Raw genomic sequence first — 22216 nt, forward strand, 5'->3', positions numbered from 1 at the left:
ATACAGTTGGTATAAAAAGTATTCAGACCCCTTTAAATTTTCCCTCTTTGTTTCATTGCATCAAATTGGTCCAATCCCATTAATGTACACATATTTTTGCTAATTTATTAAACAAGGAAATAGAAATATCACATGGTCATAAGTATTAAAACCCCTTGCTGTTACATACATATTTAACTCACATGCTGTCCATCTCCTTCTGATCATCCTTGAGATGGTTCTACTTCTTCATTGCAGTCCAGCTGTGTTTAATTAAACTGATTTGACTTGATTAGGAAAGGCACAAAAGTACTGAGGTCTAAGGAACTGCCCAAGGAGCTCAGAGACACAATTGTGGCAAGGCACAGATCTAACCAAAGTTACAAAAGAATTTATGCAGCACTCAAGGTAATTAAGAGCACAGTGGCCTACATAATATTCAAATGGAAGAAGTTTGGGACGACCACAACTCTTCCTCAACCTGGCTGTCCAACCAAGCAATTGTGGGAGAAGAGCCTTGGTGAGAAAGATAAAGAACAACCCCAAGATCACTGTGGCTGAACTACAGAGAGGAAGTAGGAAGATGGGTGAAAGTTCCACAAAGTCAACTATCGCTGCAGCCTCCACCAGTTGGGGCTTAATGGCAGAGTGTGCTGATGGAAGCCTCTCCTTGGTGCAAAACATATGGAAGTCTGTATACAGTTTGCAAAAACACACATAAACTCCCAGTCTATGAGAAATAAGATTCTCTGGTCTAATGAGATGAAGATGGAACTTTTTGATGTAAATTATGTGTGGAGAAATCCAGGCGCTGCTCATGACCTGCCAAATATAAACCCAACAGTGAAACATGGTGGTGGCAACATCATACTATGGGGGTGTTTTTCAGCTGCAGGGACAGGACAACTGGTTGTAATTGAAGGAAAGATGAATGTGGTCAAGTACAGAGATATCCTGGATGAAAACCTTACCCAGAGTGCTCTGGATCTCAGACAGGGATGAAGGTTCACCACAAGGAAGAGGTCCCCAAATCCAGGTGTGAATCCCCAAATCCCAAGAAGACTCATGGCTGGACTAGCTCAAAATGTGATATTTCAGTTTTAGTTGTTTAATAAATTAGCAAAAATATCTACATTTCTATTTTTTTCTGTCAAGATGGGGTGAAGAGTGTACAATAATGAGCAATAAAAGGAAGTTTTAATCTTACCAATTTGCTGCAATAAAATAAAGCGTGAAAAACATGTACAAGCTCCACATGCCTTCTTTGCAGTGCAAAGCCCGACAGAAAACTGGCGCAGCCAATAGATCTGGGCCAATAATCTAATTCTCACTTCTCTAGCCTTCCCCAGTGCTATGTGGCCAGCAGGCACAATAATATGTCTACATCATGTTTTCTTGCCTGAGGATGTCCAGAGGGTGAATGGCTCTAACCTTAATCCCTTTTCTGTGCTTGAGGGCTAAAATAGATTTGCAATCAGGACATACACTCACCGGCCACTTTATTAGGTACACCTGTCCAACTGCTCGTTAACACTTAATTTCTAATCAGCCAATCACATGGCGGCAACTCAGTGCATTTAGGCATGTAGACATGGTAAAGACAATCTCCTGCAGTTCAAACCGAGCATCAGTAAGGTGATTTGAGTGCCATTGAACGTGGCATGGTTGTTGGTGCCAGAAGGGCTGGTCTGAGTATTTCAGAAACTGCTGATCTACTGGGATTTTCACGCACAACCATCTCTAGGGTTTACAGAGAATGGTCCGAAAAAGAAAAAACATCCAGTGAGCGGCAGTTCTGTGGGCGGAAATGCCTTGTTGATGCCAGAGGTCAGAGGAGAATGGGCAGACTGGTTCGAGCTGATAGAAAGGCAACAGTGACTCAAATCTCTGAACGCACAGTACGTCGAACTTTGAGGCAGATGGGCTACAGCAGCAAAAGACCACACCGGGTGCCACTCCTTTCAGCTAAGAACAGGAAACTGAGGCTACAATTTGCTCATCGAAATTGGACAGTAGAAGATTGGAAAAACGTTGCCTGGTCTGATGAGTCTCGATTTCTGCTGCGACATTCAGATGGTAGGGTCAGAATTTGGCGTCAACAACATGAAAGCATAGATCCATCCTGCCTTGTATCAACAGTGGTGGTGTCATGGTGTGGGGAATATTTTCTTGGCACTCTTTGGGCCCCTTGGTACCAATTGAGCATCGTTGCCTACCTGAGTATTGTTGCTGACCGTGTCCATCCCTTTATGACCACAATGTACCCAACATCTGATGGCTACTTTCAGCAGGATAATGCGCCATGTCATAAAGCTGGAATCATCTCAGACTGGTTTCTTGAACATGACAATGAGTTCACTGTACTCAAATGGCCTCCACAGTCACCAGATCTCAATCCAATAGAGCATCTTTGGGATGTGGTGGAATGGGAGATTCGCATCATGGATGTGCAGCCAACAAATCTGCGGCAACTGTGTGATGCCATCATGTCAATATGGACCAAAATCTCTGATGAATGCTTCCAGCACCTTGTTGAATCTATGCCACTAAGAACTGAGGCAGTTCTGAAGGCAAAAGAGGGTCCAACCCGTTACTAGCATTGTGTACCTAATAAAGTGGCCGGTGAGTGTATAATCATCACTTTCAACCATCAACCGACTAATTATTAACCAGTGTTCGTGTGCATTTCAAATGTATTGCAAAGTATAATTGTAATAATTTTAGGTACACCAGAAAATTGGTCTATATGCCCTCTTAAATCTACCCATTTGTGTGAAAATCCCAGTAAATCAGCAGTTTCTGAAATACTCAGACCAGCCCTTCTGGCACCAACAACCATGCCACGTTCAAAGGCACTCAAATCACCTTTCTTCCCCATACTGATGCTTGGTTTGAACTGCAGGAGATTGTCTTGACCATGTCTACATGCCTAAATGCACTGAGTTGCTGCCATGTGATTGGCTGATTAGAAATTAAGTGTTAACGAGCAGTTGGACAGGTGTACCTGTCCGGTGAGTGTACAAACATTTCAAGGAAACAGGCCTCATTCTATACAATTCCTTCCCATTTATACATGTGTTTAAAGGGAACCTGTCATCAGAAATTCACCTAATAAACCAATACTAGTTTGTTTTTGTTTGAAGTGAGATGTAAAATGGTTGTATAAAGTCATGGAGGTGGAGAGTTTAGCTCTGTAGTCAAAATCTCTTCACCTCAGAATGCCTCCCACGCTGTGATGGATATCATGCACCAGACTTGAGGAGACCTGGTTATTGATGTCTGTGGATGCAGGACCATCAATTATAGGAGTTGAAGGGGTTGTTTTGAAGTAGGGAAAGCTTGACTTCAGTGTTAAGCTCTCCGCCTCCTTGACTTTATACAACCATTTTACATCACAATTCAAAGTTTATCAAAAGATTAATGAAACTTGACCTGGAAGTTGTTCAGCTGCTTGGCAATACACTAGTAGTGGATTATTAGGTCAATGTCTGCTGACAGGTTCCCTTTAAGAGAGAAGTAAGAGTGTGTGCAGTCAATCTGCATGCTCTCTACCAACCTATTCAGAGTACAGGCTGTTCAGTGGGATTAGCAGGTATTATTGTCTTTCAGGTTTTTCCAAGAAATATTGTTGTGACTTAATGTAATAGTTTTTATTTTCAATACATAAAACTAGGTAGCGTTAGTGAACAAAGTTGATGTGCATTAGAAAAGTCTGAGTAGCACTGTAGCTGTGCATATACAATAGTATTTTCCTGGTTATAGCTTTGCTGAACCTCGCGGATTCTGTCCCACTAGTTAATTGCTCCCAGCTGTTCTCTCTTTTACTTTTAAAGTTGGAAGAAAAGTTTTCCATGTTAGCTGTCCCTGCAAATGTCTACTCATACACTTTATATTGTCATGCTTTCTTTGCATACCTTTCCATGTCATTTATACATGGGATTATTACTGATTTGTGTTGACACAGCTGCTCACTTTACAGCATCTGCTTGGTTACAAGTTTGCTCAAATTGCCTTTTTAATTTTCGAGCAGTTTATTTAAGCTTTCCCTGGTGATGTTACTTTGTCTTTCCTGGCTAATCTCAAACTTGCAGTCTGTACCTGGTGACTTGAAGGCCTTTTTCACACTTGCATTGCAGATCATGTCAGAGTGCAATGCGTGAAAAAAACGGAAATTTTTGGTCAGTTTTTGCTAAGAGTCATTAGTGTTTTTGCATTTTTCATGTGCCTGTTTCAAATCACATGATTCTTCAATTGGTACCCACATGCCACTTCTGGCCTTTTTTCACATCACAACCCATCCATTAAAAAAGCTCTTGCATGGGTCTCATAGTGCAATGCGATTTTGATGCGTCAACATATACTTGTATGATGTGTTTCACATGTCTTGAGAAAGTAGCTCATGCAGAGATAATAATAATAATAATAATTCTTTATTTATATAGCATCTACAGATTACCCAGCACAAAGCATGGAAAATTGATCCCTGTCCACAAGGGGCTCACAATCTAAACAACGTACCAGTATGTTTTGGAGTGTGGGAGGAAACAGGAGGACCCGGAGGAAACCCACGCAAACACTTTAATGTGGGTTAAAAAGACAAATTGTGTGTTCGTGAACAAAAATTGCAAGTCTGACAAAGCCCATTGAATAAAATGGGTCAGAGTGCAGTGTGAATTCTGCACGTCAGAAACATGCACAGAACATGAAAACGAAAGTGTGAAATGGGTAAAGGCTTTTCCATCTGTCATGCAGTGACTACATCTGACATAAGAGCACTGCATGCACCACGCCTAATGTGGAACATCTTGTGGCACTCCTTCATGATGAAAAGCACCAGCACTAATCACAAACAGAAGTTGAAAATAAGTACACATAAATATGTAAAAGTTTTCTTCTATTTTGAGGTAGAATAGGGAATGGGGGGGACTAGAATAAAATTGCTAAACTTGTGGTTATTCATTCACTAGAAAAAAAGATGACTGAGGGAAGACCTCATTACAATGTACAAATACCTGAATAAACAGAAAAGGATAGGTTGTATAGGTTTGTTCTTAAGTTGAATTTGTATGTAAGGCGGAACTGTGTATTTTATAATTTAAATACATTTTTTTGGTCTCTGGATTTTAAAAATGTTGGGTTGTCATCAGAACCAGGTTTAACAATAAAGTTTAATTGCAGACCCTTTTGATAACTGTTAAAGCTGTTTACTGTAGCCTGGGGTTAAAGTACAGTAAATTACCAATATCCAGAGGTCCGTTTGTAACTAGGTGTCATCTGTAAGTCGAGTGTTCTTAAGTAGGGGACTGCGTTAACAAGGATCTCTCCAAAGATTTTTCATACCTAGGCCTGTGACCAGTACAAGGGGGCATCCTCTACGCCTACAGGAGAGGTGATTCTTCCATCAACATAGACAGGGAATATTTACTGTAAGAGCAATGAGACTATGGAACTCTCTGCTGCTATGGTGAACTCTTTGTACATACAATAGCTTTGAGTATTTTATTTATAATAAATATCTGATTTCCCTCCAAAAGGATGTATTGAAATAAATTCACAAATCTTTGGAGGATATTTATCAGGGCTTGCACACCAGTTTTTTGATGCAGAAACCCTGAAACAATTGCAATTTCTGGCACCATGCGATTATTCCTACTTATGCCACTTCCACGCCAAGTAAATGTAGAGGGGTGTGAATGGAGGTTTGCCTGGTGGCAGAGTGGGCAGAATTGTGCCCTAGCTATAGCCTGTGCCTTTCCAGGTCTGTACTGGTGCAAGTTATGGAGCAATTGTATGCTAAGTAGTGCCCGGCATAGTATCGTATGACAGGTGCAGCCACCCGTTGGAAACAATAAGAGGCTGGAGCCTGCTGATAAATTTGGCGTGACAGTGGGGGAAACCAGCGCCAGCGTATGATAAATATCCCCCATTGTCATTATTGTAAAGCGAATAATATGTGTCACATTTGGCTGAAACTATAGTTACTACAGTAATCTGGTCCTTTCAGAAAAAGAAAGGGGCATGATGACTGTTTCAGTCTCCAGCTAAATGTGGACTATGCACAGCACCAGACAGGAAGTCATTTCACTCTATTTAGCTGTGAATAGGGAGGATAGACAGTAATCCATCACATTTTATAACTGCCCAGCTTTATCCACTCATGTCAGCAAGAGCATTCAAACTCCTAAGTGAATCAGTAAGAGTGTAGTATATAATATTTCTACCCTGATTTATAAATATCAATGCCCAGATATTCACTACGAACAATATGCACTTGTTTTAATTTGTCCATGGTTCCCGAATACCTGAATTGCTCCCACATGTAAAGGGATTAGGAATTGCTATATAAGCAAGTCCTTTACTTGTATGCCAAGGGTCACTAGAGGTGAACCTTATCCTTAAGTCCTATCTCCATGTGTGGTACAGCACAAAAGTAGAAGGAAAGCTGCTCAGCAGATGTCTTCTTTGGAGCCACTGTTCCTTTGCACACAGCAGCCTGGAAGTGACAGTGTTAAAATGAAATTTGCAAGGGAAAATCCTGCAAGCCTTCAGAGACGGGTCTCCAGTAGCCTTTTCTTCTAAACACTTCCTTACAGGGTCTCTTAGATTAAAGAGAACATTTATATGAGCTAACAGCTCTGAAATAGTGTACTTGATCGTGTCTGCAAAATACTCCCTACCCTTCCTTGGTACTAATGGGCTTGGGTCCAGAAAATTACATAACACAAATATGCATATGCTAATGAACATCCAATGGCACATTTGGTGTTTTTTTTTTTGGGGGGGGGGGGTTGCAGTTGTGTACTATGGGGCAGCACGGTGACTGAGTGGGTAGCAGGTCAACATCTGCAAAGAGTTTGTATGTTCTCTCTGTGTTTGCGTGGGTTTCCTCCGGGTCCTCCAGTTTCCTCCCACACTCCAAAACATACTGGTAGGTTGTTTAGATTGTGAGCCCCGCTGCATAATCTGTGTGCGCTATATAAATAAAGAATTATTATGGGGCACATTTACTAACCCGGTCACTGAGAGTATCTGGAGTTCACTGAGAGTGCATTGTCCATCTATAATAAAGGGTGCAATGATTCACTAAGATTGTGTGCCTGAAATCATGAATGTGTCGCTTCCCTGCTCAGGTCTGACAGAGTTCACCATCTTTTTTGTGGTGCATAGGGCGTGCGCCACAATTTGCAAGTTAAATACCACACCCAATCCGAATTAGTTGGACCAACCGGCGGCACGCCCCCTAGTTTGTGTCGCACAGAAACCAGCTCAGCTGCACCACAAAAGGGTCCCATGCGACACAATCACAGCGCACCCACTTCTTAAATACCTGTGCAAGGCGTTTTAGCCCCAAAAAAGGTGCACAGCTCTACAAAAGTGTGCAGCGCGACCCTTTGTAAATGAGCCCGATTAGGTCAACTTTCACAGATTAAAATGTTTAAATCTTAGCAGAAAGATTCTCCTTCTCCTATTTTATTACCTAGAATAACTCAACACCTTTACTCTCCCTGTGGCAGATACACTAGAGACTTGCAGGATGGAAACCACACCTAAGTTCTATTTTTTTAACAGGATGTTAGGAAAAATATTTTCCACTGTTAACTCTAACAGTACTTGCAGGGAAGCACTGTATAAGTTATCTACAGTGTATAAGACAACACTTTCTCTAAGGTTACGACTTTTTAGAAACAGTGTTATGTTGCATTCATTTGCATTGCTCAAGCTAAAGTTGCATAGACACTCAATAAAACAGTGGTACTGACTGGAAAAGAATGCTGAGTAAGGTGAACAGCATGACAAGTAATGCATCGTCCCAAGCATTAAATCCTAAAACTACAGTATATAGACATAGAAGTAATAATAATAAGCAAGTAATCATTTTCCCGCTCTTAGCTTTTATGTACATGCTGGTGGATTGTACCATAAAGTCAAAATTATAACTCTACATGCTACTACAACTGACTAAAATATACTAAAGCTGTCAGTTTGTTCCTAGCCATAAAAAAACATAGAGAAAGAATGGTAGGTGCTCAGAAATACTCTAGGTGAAATCGTATTTCCAATTCTGCATCAAATCACTCAGGAATGCTCACCTTACATTCTTCCACTACAGTAAAATATGTTACAAAACAGTTAATGTATAAAATTCTTTGTCTGGTTTGGTCCTACTACAAATAACTGCAGAGGAAATTTCTGAAAAATAAGGCCTAGAGGGGTATTCTTGCCAGGGCATTCACACTTCATTGAATTCATCTGCTAAATATAACAATTTCTTCAATTGGATGCTATTAAAAATAATGTACCTGTGCAAAGATAATTTCCCATAAATGAAGCCATGTTGTTTCTTAGAAACGACACGGCTGTCCTTGGATACGACTAACCTCGCACTTTGGCAGCAGTGGCCAGAAACGTACTGTTGAGCCCTGTCTGACCACCTGGATTCAGCATTCATTACCACAGAACTACCTATGGGACACGCAGTAACTCCCGGACATTTCATATGCAACAACTATTTGTTTCTTTGTACAATTACTGCAGCAGTGGTAGTCGTATCCAAGGACAACAATCTCACTTCTAAGGGATCATATGACAACATTTATGGGAATTGATCTTCACACAGGTACTGTTTTTTAAAAATAACATTTAATGCAAGAAATAAATATATATGGCAGATGAATTAAATGACATGTGAATGTCCAGATAAGAATGTTCCTTTAATGCCACTTATTGCTATCTTCTAACCCCAGGATATGTCATAATTGTGTGTTTGTTGCTGCGCAAACTGCTATGACACTTTCTAATGAAGAACGGCGGACCTTGTACCTTCACGTATATGGACTACAGCATACTGTATTCCATAGAGTTCAATGAAGCAGCAGTGTGATGGTCTTAGAAGGGACACATATTTATATGGCTGGAGCGGTCTCAGCTGTCAAATAAGTTATAATTTTGGCATACCATCTAAATCGTCAGTCTCCAACTAGACTGGGTTGTAGAGCACCTGGTCTTAGGCCATGGCCAAATTGTATTAATAAAAAAAACAACCACCCTCCCCATTCCAGCACAGCAGTCCTCTCTTCCCCCAAATCTCATCCATGCCTGTGCATGGCTCTATTGCTGTCAGATGCCAATATATCATCACATTGCATCTGCCTGCACTAGAGGCGTGTATAGGAAGATGAGTTAGGGAAGAAAGGACTGCTGTGGGGCAATGGGGAAGGAGAAAATTGGATTTTAGGCTGTGACATCAAAAAGGAAGGAGGGTTTAGTGGGGGGCATTTTACAGGAAAGGTGTCAATGGAAGCAGGGGTAGAATGCTACAGGAAAGGGGACAATGGAAGTGGGGGGATGGTATGCTGCATTAAAGGGGGCAATAGAAACCATGGGAATCCATCATGAAAGGGAACAATGACAGCATAGATGGACATTAAAGGGGGTTATAGAATATTCACAGCCAATCCCTGGTCAAAAATGGTTGGGGATCACTGATCTAAATGGCTGATAGCTATACATTTCAATATTCTCCATCTGACCCTTCCTTCCCCTGACATATAACGTGGTCAGTCACAGGGGAGAACCAAGTAAGCTTGCCCGATTGAGATGAATTATTAATTAATTTTATATGAATTACCACTTTTAGCTTTGCATTTAGACAACATGTATAAGTACTTGGGTAAATTTAGATGTGAACAAATTACTTACCTAATTGGAAGTGATCGATTTTCATTGTGCTATTAGTCAGTGATCCAAAGATTGTGATAATGGAGATCTTTCTTATGGCCATCTCACAAACTGTCTCCAGATACTCATCACGTTGCTGGGAATACATGTTGTTGTCCTCCTTTGGAGTTGTGATAAGCTGTGTGATACACAGAAGATGTTAAAGAACACTGTGAGGTATATTAGTTTACATTAGCAAATTGAGCTAATCTAAGAATAGGCCATCAGTGTCAGTTCCACGAAAACACCATTTTCATGATTCCTAGCATAGGTCATGAATATAAGAATGTGCACTCACTTGCCTGACACATCCCACTAACATTTCCCCCCTACCTTTCTTCCTTATTTAAAGGAAATCAAAATCAAGCATAGATATATCATTGACACATAGATTCAGGTAGTGGGACTGTGGTAATCTTCTTACATTTGTTATGTATTTCGTTCTAAAATAAATGTTTAATATTATGTTAATGAGCCTGTGGGTGTTTCCAGAGGCCCTCAGTGTTGCAGAACATGTCTCCCCCTCCCCTTGCTCTCTTGCTCCTCCCCCTTCCTGTGTATTCTAACAGCAGCAGGATGTGCAGGTGGATGGGAGACATGTACTGCACATTGTATAATGATGTGAAAAGGCATCACTGAGGGGCTCTGGAAAACCCCACGAGAACTCCTCAGCCTCAATAGCATAATTTTAAAAAGGTCATTTTAGAAGGAAAGAAGTCATGGATAACAAATACAAGAAGGTTATTAGCACAGTCACAGTGCCTGGATCTATGACTAAGTGTCCCTTGTTTATAATGCTGATTTTGATGGTAGATTTCCTACCATTTGTTTTTATGTTTAATCCCTGAATTGAGTGGTTTAGCTCAAAAAACAATTATAAGATTATGATAATGAGGCTCTGTCGCTCCGGTTCTTCTCCTCTTACCCTAATTATGCACTGATGCAGAGAACGCTGAATTCACTGTGTTGTTCCTGGCAGACAGAAGTAATTAATTGCTGCACCATCCCCAGGCTGCTGTGTATGAGTCATCCAGCTCAGGTTCATTAGTCCTATCTGGACAGTTTAGGAAGCTCTGTGAAACAGAGCAGCCAGTATGCACCCAGCTTTCCCAAGGTGCTGAATTTTATAATTGTTTTTCGAACAAATCCACTCAGACCATTAATTAAACAAGATGTGTTTCTGCATCAGTGTAGCTACAGCATTCTTTGTGTACATCAGCTTGCTGTCCTGTATTCCACTAACAGCTGAGAGATAACAAAGCCTGATAATGTTTCTAATGACTTAACTCTTTGAATAGTCTAATTGCTTCAGAGGGCTGAATGATTACAGGAAATATCCTCTATATTACTCATTAGCCTCCTTATCTTTCTGAAGGACATCAGAAGGATTTAAGATATACTGGTCATTATGGGAAAAGTACAGTAAAAAGACACAGAGCAGCTGCTTCCCTTCGCAAAGTGTATAACAAAGTTTACCATTTTCACCTGCTCTGCTCATTTCTGAAAAAGAATTCTGATATTGTCCCCTGGTGTTAATGTCCTACCCTATTAATTAAATAAAGAGTTATCTAAAGTGAATGTTTTGCCATAAAATATGATCTATTACCTTAAATCATCTAGAAAATTCATCTAAAAATTACCATTGTCTATGTAATGGATCAGGTTCATACTGTATATAGGGTGATATTGCACAGAGGCAATGTGATGCTTGAAATGATCCCTTTGTCTATGGCCTCAGCTGTGACCATGAAGGTCACCCTGTGCCAAACAGAAATACATTGTATGCTGCATTTTGCGATTTAGGTAATGACCAGTGCATAAAAAATGTCATCAGTTGTGTCAGGCTACTGATGTAACTGTGTGATGTCTTAGGTAAAAAAAATTAATTCTAGGTGTGGTCTAAAAACCTACTATTTGCTGTGAATTTGGTCTCTGTTATTCTACAATGTCTGATTATAAAAATGACATATAAATGTTAATAGTATATATTATTTCTTTAAAGGGTCTTTTTTTTGTTTGTTGCACTTAGACCGACAACTGACTACTGGGACTTTCATGATCACAAAAGAAGTGGCTGCAACACTCTACAAAAAAACCCTCCACCCTGACAAAAAACAACCCCCCCCAAAACTGTGCTTTAAATATGTAAAATATACTTGATGATACCCTATATGCTGCTTCCCTTGCTCATTTCAGCTTCCCATATCTGAAACTGGCTTGATCTGGAATTACTTTGCTCCACTGCCCTGTAGTAGACCCAATGCTGATGGCTTGGGGGCATAGTGGTGATTTACACAGATCACTTTAGACATGGAACTAAACGTAGCACCTACATAGAAGTACCATAGCATGTAGGGGATCAGGTACCCTTGTTGACATATCTTATGCATAGTCAATTTTCAGGGTGAGGGCCACTTTAAGTTGACCTCAGATTCCCTGTGAACAAGATATGAAGGAGTATAATTGTAAACATTTATTAATCAAATCCTGACTTTTGGTCCCTTTGTATTTCGAGACATATGGCTACCATTAACTAGTGTTTGTTATATGCAATCTAGCTCCAGATGAAGAATTATTACATTAGTATGCCATGTATTGCTCATTTGTAGATACTTACACAGAGACCTTACAGTCACTATATCTGATGTCCCACAATTTAGAAACATTATTTATTCCAAACCCTTTTAAAGGGGTTGTCCAGAATTAAGAGATATGGCTTCTTCTTTTAAAATCAATACCTTAACTAACAAAAGGTTAGTGTCTGGTGTGACAGCTCAGCCGTATTATAGTGAATGAGTTGTAATACTATACTTAAACTTTAGACAGGGTGTTGCTGTTTATGGAAAGAGACAGCCATATTTTTATATCCTGAGACAACCCTCTAAAATAATTATCCTTGGTTTCATACAACATCATTTTTCCAAAAACATTGCAGGCATTAATTGCAAGTGGGAAAACATAAATGGGGAAATCTCAAGGGATGCAAATACTTACTAGAAGCCTTCTTTTGCTTTCAAAATTATCCAAGAACGTTGACAATGATCTTTTAGGTGCCTCTGTAAAGGTCTTTTTCACTGGTTTAATGTACGTTTCTTCATCAACTTTTGATGTCTTCTTATTCTTTTTGTTACGGTCTTTTTCTGGCTTGGCTTTTTTATCAGCCTTATCTTTTTTAGCAGTTTTTTCTTTCTTTGGAGGTTTATCCGAAGTTTTCTTTTTCTTCTTATCAATCTTCTCAGGTTTTTCCTCCTTCTTTGACTCTTTTCCTTTTTTCGGTGGAATGTTCGCCTCTTCTATGGTCTCTTCCACCTGCGGTGTTGTTGGTTTCCCAAGGTCAATTTTATCATCATATTCATTAGTAAATATTTTCTCAACTCCTTTCTTTTTAGATGATTTAGTCTTTTGAGGTCTTCTCTGAGTTGGTGTGACATCATGAGAACTGTGGTCTTTTCTATCTGTGCGGTTATCCCCAAACCGTCCTGTGTTTTCTTTTGTATAATGCTCTGTAGTGGTTGTTGAAACAACGGGAGCATCTGTGGGGGACTCATGGACCACTGGTCTGTTTGTTTTGCTTGTAGTAGCAAAGTGCTTTCCTGTCTGCACATGCTGTCTATCTCTGTGTTTATCAGTTCTCACAGGAAAATAGTGCCCTGCTGTTTCTGGCTTTCGTGTTGTTACTTCAGCTTGCACAGGCAGTCTGTGAGACTCTGAAGGGGTAAAAGCCTTAGTGGTCCACGGTTTTTGAGTTGTGGGAAGAACCGTTGTTGGTACCGTTGTTGGAGGCCTTGAAGGTGTTGTTAAAATACGTGTAGTGGCCTTTGTGGAAGGAGCAATGGTTGTTATTCTAATTGTGGTTGTAGGTGTTGTTGGTGCAATGAAAGGTTTTCTTGTACTCTTAACCCTAGTTGACCTTGTAGGGATTACAGTTCTTCTTGGTTCCTCCTTCTTAACTGAGACTTGAACAGTTTCAGTTGCTGGGGTAGGCTTTGAACCCGTTGTACTACTACTCCCACTTGTTCCACCACTGCTGCTGCTACCACCACCCTCTCCCCCTTCAGATACTTGCCCTTCCACTCCAGCGGCTTTACATTTCTGAACAAAACCTTTTTGCCTGAGTTTTTCGATTTTTCTAATTGGACTTTGATCAACAACTTCATACATAGCCTCTAGACGAACAGGGTAAGGATACCGTTCCTCTACTTGCAAAGTTTTCTTCAGAAGAACCATACCAAACTTTCCTTTCTCTAGTTTTAAAGATGCCATCATTTTTGGTACAATTGCTGGATCAAGAGGTTGTTCTAAGATCTTTCCTTCATTTGTAATTCGTCTTATTTTACCTCCTTCTTCTCCTTCCTCATGGAATATGACAATCTGTTGAATATGTCTTTCAGCAAGTTCACAGTACACATCATTTTTCAGAAGGCTCATCATGAGTCGGTAATAGCCATCAGATGCATGAGGTGCAGAGATAATCCATACTCTGTTTTTCCCAGCAAAACTAGCTAGAATATTAGGTGAATTTGCTGCAGATGGAAAACGTGCTGTTCTAGAGCGTGCAGATGTTGCACTGTCATCCTTTAACATCCTCGATTGTGGTTGCCTCACAAGAGGCCTTTCTTGTGTATTGATCCTCTTAACCTGTGCTCGGCTCTCATCTTTTTGCATAGTTTGTGACAAATTTCTTCTTATTAAACCCCTATTCACAGATTTATTTTGATCTATAAGGTAATGTCCATGCTGTCTATGGGAAGGTAAAGTTCTTCCATTGTGAGATGTACTTCTAGCACCACTGTTCCTCTGAAGTACTCTTCTCTGAGATTGGTCAGAAGCACATATTAACCACACTGCCAGCAAGATTGATAGGCGTAATATTAGAGTCCTATTCATTGTGCTGTACCTGCATTAAACAGAAATACAAAGTCAGTCAATAAAAAAAAAGTTCTTGCATATGAAAATAGATTGATTGGTTGATTGGCAGAATATATTGGGGCCTACTGTAGTGCTTTTTATAGGCAAAGACCAACCTGAATTTATCCCTGACATCCCTAACATCTTTAGATCACCATGGACTCAGCATGAATTCAGGGAGACTTTTTTTTTTATCTCATAAGGTTGAAAAGACAAGTGTGCTTTCATAAGAATGAAATTATTAAGAACTCCCAGAGACGTAAGTGTTTTTTTCCCTGTGTATGTGCAATTATATGTTTAAACTTTTGAAATGAAAAGTTGTATTTTAACCTTCATTTTCCCAAATGTTTTCCCAAATATACCACTACTTGGTATATGGCCCCAAAGTTCCACTTTTAAAAGCGGGAGCCTTTCCCAGTTCTCAGCATGCTGCTCTCTGCATACACACACACCTGCAGCCTTTGTCTCTGCTCCAGAATGTCCATGTAACATCACTCTCTCTCTCTGCTCACAGTTCATCCATAGTGATAGAGACAGGGAGAGGGGAGGAGGGAGGAAAATGAGTCATAACTCTCCTGCTGCAGCCTACACAGATCTCAGAGATGTAAAGAAAGAAGCATGGAGGTCTGCACTCAGTAAGTAACAGGACTGCTTAAAGGGGTATTCTCTTCTGGGCATTCACATTCAGTTTGATTAATATGCCATATATATATATTTCTTCAATTAGATGTTATTAAAAAAAATGTTTTAATAATTTCCCATAAATATAGCCATGTTGTCCCTTAGAAACAAGATAGCTTCCTCGGATACGGCCATCTCTGCTGGAGTGATGGCACAAATAAACAAAATGTTTTTGTATATGAAATGTCCAGGAGTTACTGCAGGTTCCACAGCCGTCCTGTGGTAATGATCACTGAAGCCAGGAGGTCAGGTAGGACTCAATACTGCATGTCTGGCCACCGCTGCCAGAGTGTGAGGGGGTCATAACCGAGGAAGCTATCTCGTTTCTAAGGGACAATATGGCTACATTTATGAGAAATTATCTTCACACAGAATTTTTTTTTTTTTTTAATAACATCCAATTGAAGAAATGTTTATACATGGAAGTTTAATGAAACTAAATGTGAATGTCCAGACGAGAATACCCCTTTAATCACTTGATGAACATTCAGGGATTATTTACAAGGCAGTAAAGGCACATGCATATATGGCCAACCCCTTTAGGTGATTCGTATTTATGGTGTATTTGTGTATAGAGTAATGTATGATGTATTTCTGTATTTGTGTATATATAGGGCACATGTATCATAGTTTAAGCTAAGCGAATTGTCTTTTTTTTGCGACTTTTCTTGATTTTGCGACTTTTTTTTTGCGACTTTTGTTGGCGCTCTTCAAGTGCACCTCGGTCTGCACCTTTTGCAGTGTGCCTCATGTATCTTAACTTTCCAGATGTTCTGTGCAACTTTTCACCCTTTTTGCGACTTTTTTGTGACTTTTTAGGTGCAAATCTGCACCTGGTCCAGAGCAGGTGCAAAGGAAGTTTTTTTTTCATAGACCCGATTTTAACATGTAAATTGGAATTATTTCACATGCTTTAACTGTTTAAAATTTTGCACAGTAACCTCTTTTGTCAAAATTCTTAAGTTTTTGCATAATTTTATTATTGGTTACTTCTAAGGGTCAGGTCACACGTAGCGGATTAATTGCGTTTTTAATGCATTTTGAAACTAATTCCAACATAATAATTTGCCTTATTTCATTACTGTTAACATTTGTGTTTACAAAAAGCAATATAAATGCTGCATTGATGCATGTGTTAACATTGCGTTTACTATGGGTTTTGAAAATTCAAATGTTAAAAGTAATGAAATAAGGCAAATCACCTCTCCTCAGCTGTGGCGCTTTCTCATCGGCTTGAGAAAGCGCCACAGTGCGTGAAACGGCCCCGTTGCCGGAACCTGTCTGTTTACCCCCCTGCATGCTTCCCCACCAATAAAGAACGCTTTTCATGCTTTTGGAACCGGTGAGTGCCGTCATCTCTTTCTATGTTTATGTATGGATATCTTCTTATATACATTGATTGAGCACCGCTGGAAAGTCCTGCCGTGATCACCCCTGCCCCTGGAGAGTCGGGCCACGCATTGGGCTGTCGGCGGTATCGTTGGGGCTGTGCCCGCCAGAGACTTTTCTCCATTTAATATAAATGAAGATAAGCTTCTTGTTTAAAGGAGTGGGTGTTGTCTTCCCTTATGTTGTCAATGATGAAATGATGAAATAAGAATACTGTATGCTTGCAACGTGTGATCGGTGGGAATGTGATCTTAGATCACGGTGTAATAAAAAAGTAATGTGTGTTATACTGCATTGACCCCCAGCATCCCAAACTTTTAAGATTACATTATCCATTTTCAATCCTGGGAACCCCCCATTTGGGGCGAGTCCTTACAGAGACAAAATCAACTATAGGTATACCAAACAGCATTTAGTTAGGGGCTATAAGCATTGGCATACAACAAATACGATCCATCATAAGGTAAGGCCAATAATGACAAATCTTGGAAACCATAAGACAAATCCCTACACACAGAAAGGAACTCTCCAACAGAGTGTTAAATGCTTTTTATTATATCCATTTAATAAAAGATCAAATTAGACCCTCTCTCATGATGGCTGCCAACCAGCACAGAAAGGCTTTTCTTTACTTCTCCACCCATTTTCCATGACTCCACTGACAATTCCCCAACAACTTATTTACAAGGAATTAATTTTTTCCAGAGGGAACTTATCTAATGCAAATAGGATGGGACCAACCAGGCCTGAGACACCTCTCACCAAGGCCCCTTGGCAGTTACATGGTTTCCCTCTTTTGTATACTGTATATGTGTTTAGTAACACAGTTATTATGTTGGTTTTGTAGCAGTACAACAACAATGTTTTAGGATAAAGATGGAACTTTAATAATAGTAAAGTATTGACGCATTAAAACAATAAGGCATACTAGTGACACAGTGATAGCACATCTCAGCTTTTGGTAAGACACTGTGATTTGCATTGTCATTATATAATCGATCTGAGATGTACTGATTTCTGGAAGTCAAGCTCATCTGCCTCAGAACTAAATGTTATGTAACACACATTATTTAAACCATGTAGTGATACTATTTGCCAACACATTAAGCAATAAGCAAATGTATAATTTATATGTATTATCTCAGTTTAGATTATTTATATGCTAAACATTTTAGTATGAATTCAGGTAATGCAGTTACAGTGAATACAGAACACAGCATTTTTATGATCTCCCTAGATGTAACGTCCCACTGACTCATGTCTCAACCCTCCCCCAACATTTCTTCTGTACTACAGCTGAACATTTGGTTTCCTGAAATCTTTTGGTAGTCTGTTTTGGCTCTTTGAACAAATGCTTCAATGTTACTCCATAAATTCATGTACTCAGCTGTATCAATGCCGCCCAAAATGGGAATTAAGGGTGTTTGATCTTTCTTTTGGGAAATTAAGAACATTAGAAACACAGTTCTGTCTAAAGAGGTTACTTTTCTCTAAGCAACACATTATGAGCAAAGTAAACTGCACTGGTAAGAAAAAGCAGCAGAAACTGGAACAAACTCATCAAAACTTTTCTGTAAAATATAGCGATTTCATGTCATACCCGCAAGATGTATTTTTAATTAGACAGTCTTGTAAGCCATGCTTTTCGAGAGCTTTCTACAACTTTCAGTGCCACAACACAGTGTATGAGCACACATACAGGACCTAAATCTTAAAAATCAAGTTGCGCTTCTATTATAGCTACGCATGTGTGTATAGCGTATATTTTTTCGTCAGCATGGATAATAAATGAGATTATACAATCAATAAAAAGTATTGGGGGAATTAAGATATTACCTTGTCTGTTCTGCTAACATTTACACCTCCATTTCTATGAGTTGATGGAATCTGTTGTCCTCCTAAGTCATCTGCTTGTTCAGATGTTTGTCGTTTTCTTCCTCATTTTCTTCTTCTTGGTCCTTTGTTTGAGGGAGGGATGAGTACAGATTGATAGACGTGCACTCCTGACTGAAGGAAATGACACAACTTTTTCTTTGACTACTGTTTATTCTTCTCCCGACTCCTGTTTCCTGTGGACTTTTAATATTTAGTTTCAGTGACAAGAGTTTAGAGAGGAAACATCTACTCCACCGTAACACACATTCACACAAGATCTGCAGTCTCTGCAAGTCAGAGAAAAAATTTGGGAAGAATTTAACTGATCAGCAGAACACCGCCTCCTGCCCAATGGAAGCAATGAGGGAGGGCTGAGGACTGAGATTTACTTATGGGTCTGAAACATTACACATCATCAGAAAGTAAGAAGGGATGTTAGCTGCAAATCCCACATTGCATGGCTTTAGAGTTGTTTTACACAACTAAGAAGAAACCTTGCAAAAATTAAACTAACTTTCTTGCATTATAGAATAGAAATTAGGATTGTAACTTAATAACATACTCATAATGAAGTAATATCTAACTTTATTTTACATAAAAAATATACTCTGTATAAAGTAGAATTTGGGCATGCCCAACCGTCCCCTATACCAGCTATGTATTGGGTCATGGTGATGGGTCAGATTGTCTGGGCTGCCTGGAATTAGCCGGAGTGGAGCATCTGTGTCCCTGTAAAAATACAAGGGGTGAGGCTCCAACGGATCGCAGCGCGGGACACCAGAAGTGCCAGGGGAGGTGAGTACACATTTATTTTTTTTTAAAAACTATGCCCGGATCTGAGTTTTTTTAACATTGGAAAACCAGTTTAATTCTAAGCAGTATGTGTGTGAGAAACCAGGCACTGCTCATCACCTGCAAAATACAATCCCAACAGTGAAACATAGTGGGGGCAGCATCATGCTATGGGGGGCAGGGACAGGACGAGTGGTTGCAAATAAAGGAAAGATGAATGCAGCAAAGTACATATCCTGGATGAAAACCTCTTCCAGAGTGCTCTGGACCTAAAACCAGGATGAGGGTTCACTTTCCAACAAGACAATCACACAGCTAAAATAACGCAGCAGTGGCTTCAGAACAACTTTGTAACCATTCTTGACTGGCCCAGCCATATCCCTGACCGCAACCTAAGGGAGCATCTCTGGAGAGACTTGAAAATTACTTCTACCAACGTTACCATCCAACATGAGGGAAGTGGAGAGGATCTGCAAGGAAGAGGCAGAGGATTCCCAATTCCAGCTGTGAAGAACTTGTTGCATTATTCCCAAGAAGACTCGTGGCTGTACTAGCTCAAAAGGTGCTTCTACTCAATACTGAGCAAAGGGGCTGAATATTTATGTCCATGTGATATTTTAGTTTTTCTTGTTTAATAAATTACCAAAAATATCTACATTTCTGTTTTTTTCTGTCAAGATGGGTATGCATATATATAGATACAGGCAGTCCACGGGTTACATACAAGATAGGGTCTGTAGGTTTGTTCTTAAGTTGAGTTTGTATGTAAGTCGGAACTGTATATTTTATCATTGTAATCCCAGATAGAACTTTTTTGGTCTCTGTGACAATTGGATTTTAAAAATGTTGTCATTAGAATCAGGATAAACACTAAAGCTTCATTACAGACACATTTGATAACTGTTACAGCTGTTTATTGTAGCCTTGGACTAAAGTACAATAAATTAACAATATCCAGGGGTCCGTTTGTAACTAGGGGTCGTATGTAAGTCAAGTGTTCTTAAGTAGGGGACCGCCTGTATATATATATATATATATATATATCTCTCTCTCTCTATATATATATATATATATATATATATATATATCTCTCTCTCTCTCTCTCTCTCTCTCTATATATTGTGACACAGTCAGGGGTTTGTTGCTGGATGGGAGGTATTATCCTCTCAGCTTGTGTTGCTCAGAGTAATGCAGCAAGCTGAATTCAAGCACCGGTCCAAACCGGGTTTTCAGGGTGTTCCAGCTAACAAAGCTGAGCTGGAAGTGTGCACAAGAGAGTGGAGTGAGCTCTAGTCTCAGGGAGAGAAGCCTGTTCCAAGAGCAAACACGTGTCCTGTCTAGGAGGACAGGTTGGCTGTTTTGGACTTTAAATGGACTAAGTGCTATGCAGCAGCTTCTGCAAGGTGTGAACATACACCAACAATTTGGACTATTTGTGAAGACCCTGCTACTGGGTGAGAAGGCCAAGCCTGGTCTGTATGTTTATGTTTTAAACAAGCATGAAGACAATGCTGGATTTTTGTTCCATTTGTTTTGTGGTGTGAATAAACACTGAACTGAACTGAGAACTGTCTCTTTCCCTCTGTCTGCGACCGCTACCTAGCTTATACCTGAGCAATACCCCACAATTGGTGGCTTGGAGCGGGCAAAACGCAGTGAGGGTGGTGCAAAACCGGAGTTTTTTTTTCTGGGCACCATTGCATGTCGTGGATTAAACCTGCAAAGTTTCAGCTAGCATCACGGGACAAGATGGAGGAGCTGATTAAACAACTTGTGCAAGCTAATGTTCAACAGCAGATGGCACACTCTGAGGCTATGCAGGCCCAGCAACAGACTAACGACTTACTGCTACAACAAATAAAGGCGCTGCGTGAGACTCCAACAGTGGTGACCCAGCTACAGCCTGCGGCCAGAGAGAGAGTCCGAACTGCGCTGAGAAAACTGACAGCGGAGGATGACGTAGAAGCCTTCCTGGCGGTGTTCGAGAGAACGGCAGAGCGTGAGGGGCTGCAGCCTGACCAGTGGGCTGAAGTGGTGGCCCCGTTCCTGACTGGCGATGCGTTAAAGGCATATTTTGACCTCACTCAGGAGGATGCCCTGGACTACAAGAAGTTGAAAGGTGAGATCCTGGCACGCATGGGGGTCAATGTTTATGTGCGGGCCCAACGTGTATATCAGTGGGGGTTTGTGGAATCCCGAGCTGCCAGGTCTCAAGCTTATGACCTACTGCACCTGGTAAAAAGGTGGCTTCAGCCTGAGACTTTAACCCCAGCCCAAATAGTGGAGAGGGTGGTGGTAGACCGTTTTGTGCGCACTCTGCCGGTTGCCATTCAGCGCTGGGTAGGTCAAGGTGACCCAGGTAATTTAGACCAGCTGGTTGGTCTGGTGGAACATTACATAGCCACCCAGGACTTTGTGCGGGACTGTACCCCTACACGTAAGCCACCCCGTCCCTCACCCCCACTTGCAGTGACTGAGGAAAAGCCCCGACCTTCTGCTGGGAGTAGCTCCCCAACGATGTCCAAACAACGTTCCACAAAGATTCGTGAGGTCCCCACACTCCGCTGTTGGCGCTGTCATGTCCTGGGACATGTGGCTGCAAATTGCCCCTTGGCCTCCGAACCTATGGACTGTGGGTACGCTCGCCGTACTTCCTTCTATGCACGGCCTGTATGTACCGCTGACGTCCTGGATGCGGATAGGGCACCTCCCATGTGCCCAGTGTCCGTTGATGGGTGCAGGGCTAATGCACTACTTGACTCAGGGAGCCTAGTGACCATAGTACGGGATACCCTGGCGCTACCCTCTCAGTTCACTAGTCGCAAGGTTCGAGTATTGTGTATTCATGGAGACTTAAAAGATTATCCAACCGCAC

General features: G+C 40.6%; 1 protein-coding gene across 1 annotated transcript in view; it reads right to left on the reverse strand.

Annotated features, from left to right (window-relative positions):
• CCDC80 (coiled-coil domain containing 80) overlaps positions 1–18856 on the reverse strand; it is a 70352-nt gene extending 51496 nt beyond the window's left edge. Inside the window, exons 1-3 of the mRNA XM_072137752.1 lie at positions 18511–18856; positions 12691–14593; positions 9679–9835 (exon numbers count right to left, since the gene is read on the reverse strand). Coding sequence (XP_071993853.1) covers positions 9679–9835; positions 12691–14593; positions 18511–18530 — 2080 coding nt within the window. The 5' untranslated portion in view covers positions 18531–18856. The remainder of the gene's footprint in view (positions 1–9678; positions 9836–12690; positions 14594–18510) is intronic.
• Positions 18857–22216: the final 3360 nt, after the last annotated feature.

Source organism: Engystomops pustulosus, chromosome 2 (assembly GCF_040894005.1).
Source record: "Engystomops pustulosus chromosome 2, aEngPut4.maternal, whole genome shotgun sequence".
NCBI classification, from domain to species: domain Eukaryota; kingdom Metazoa; phylum Chordata; class Amphibia; order Anura; family Leptodactylidae; genus Engystomops; species Engystomops pustulosus.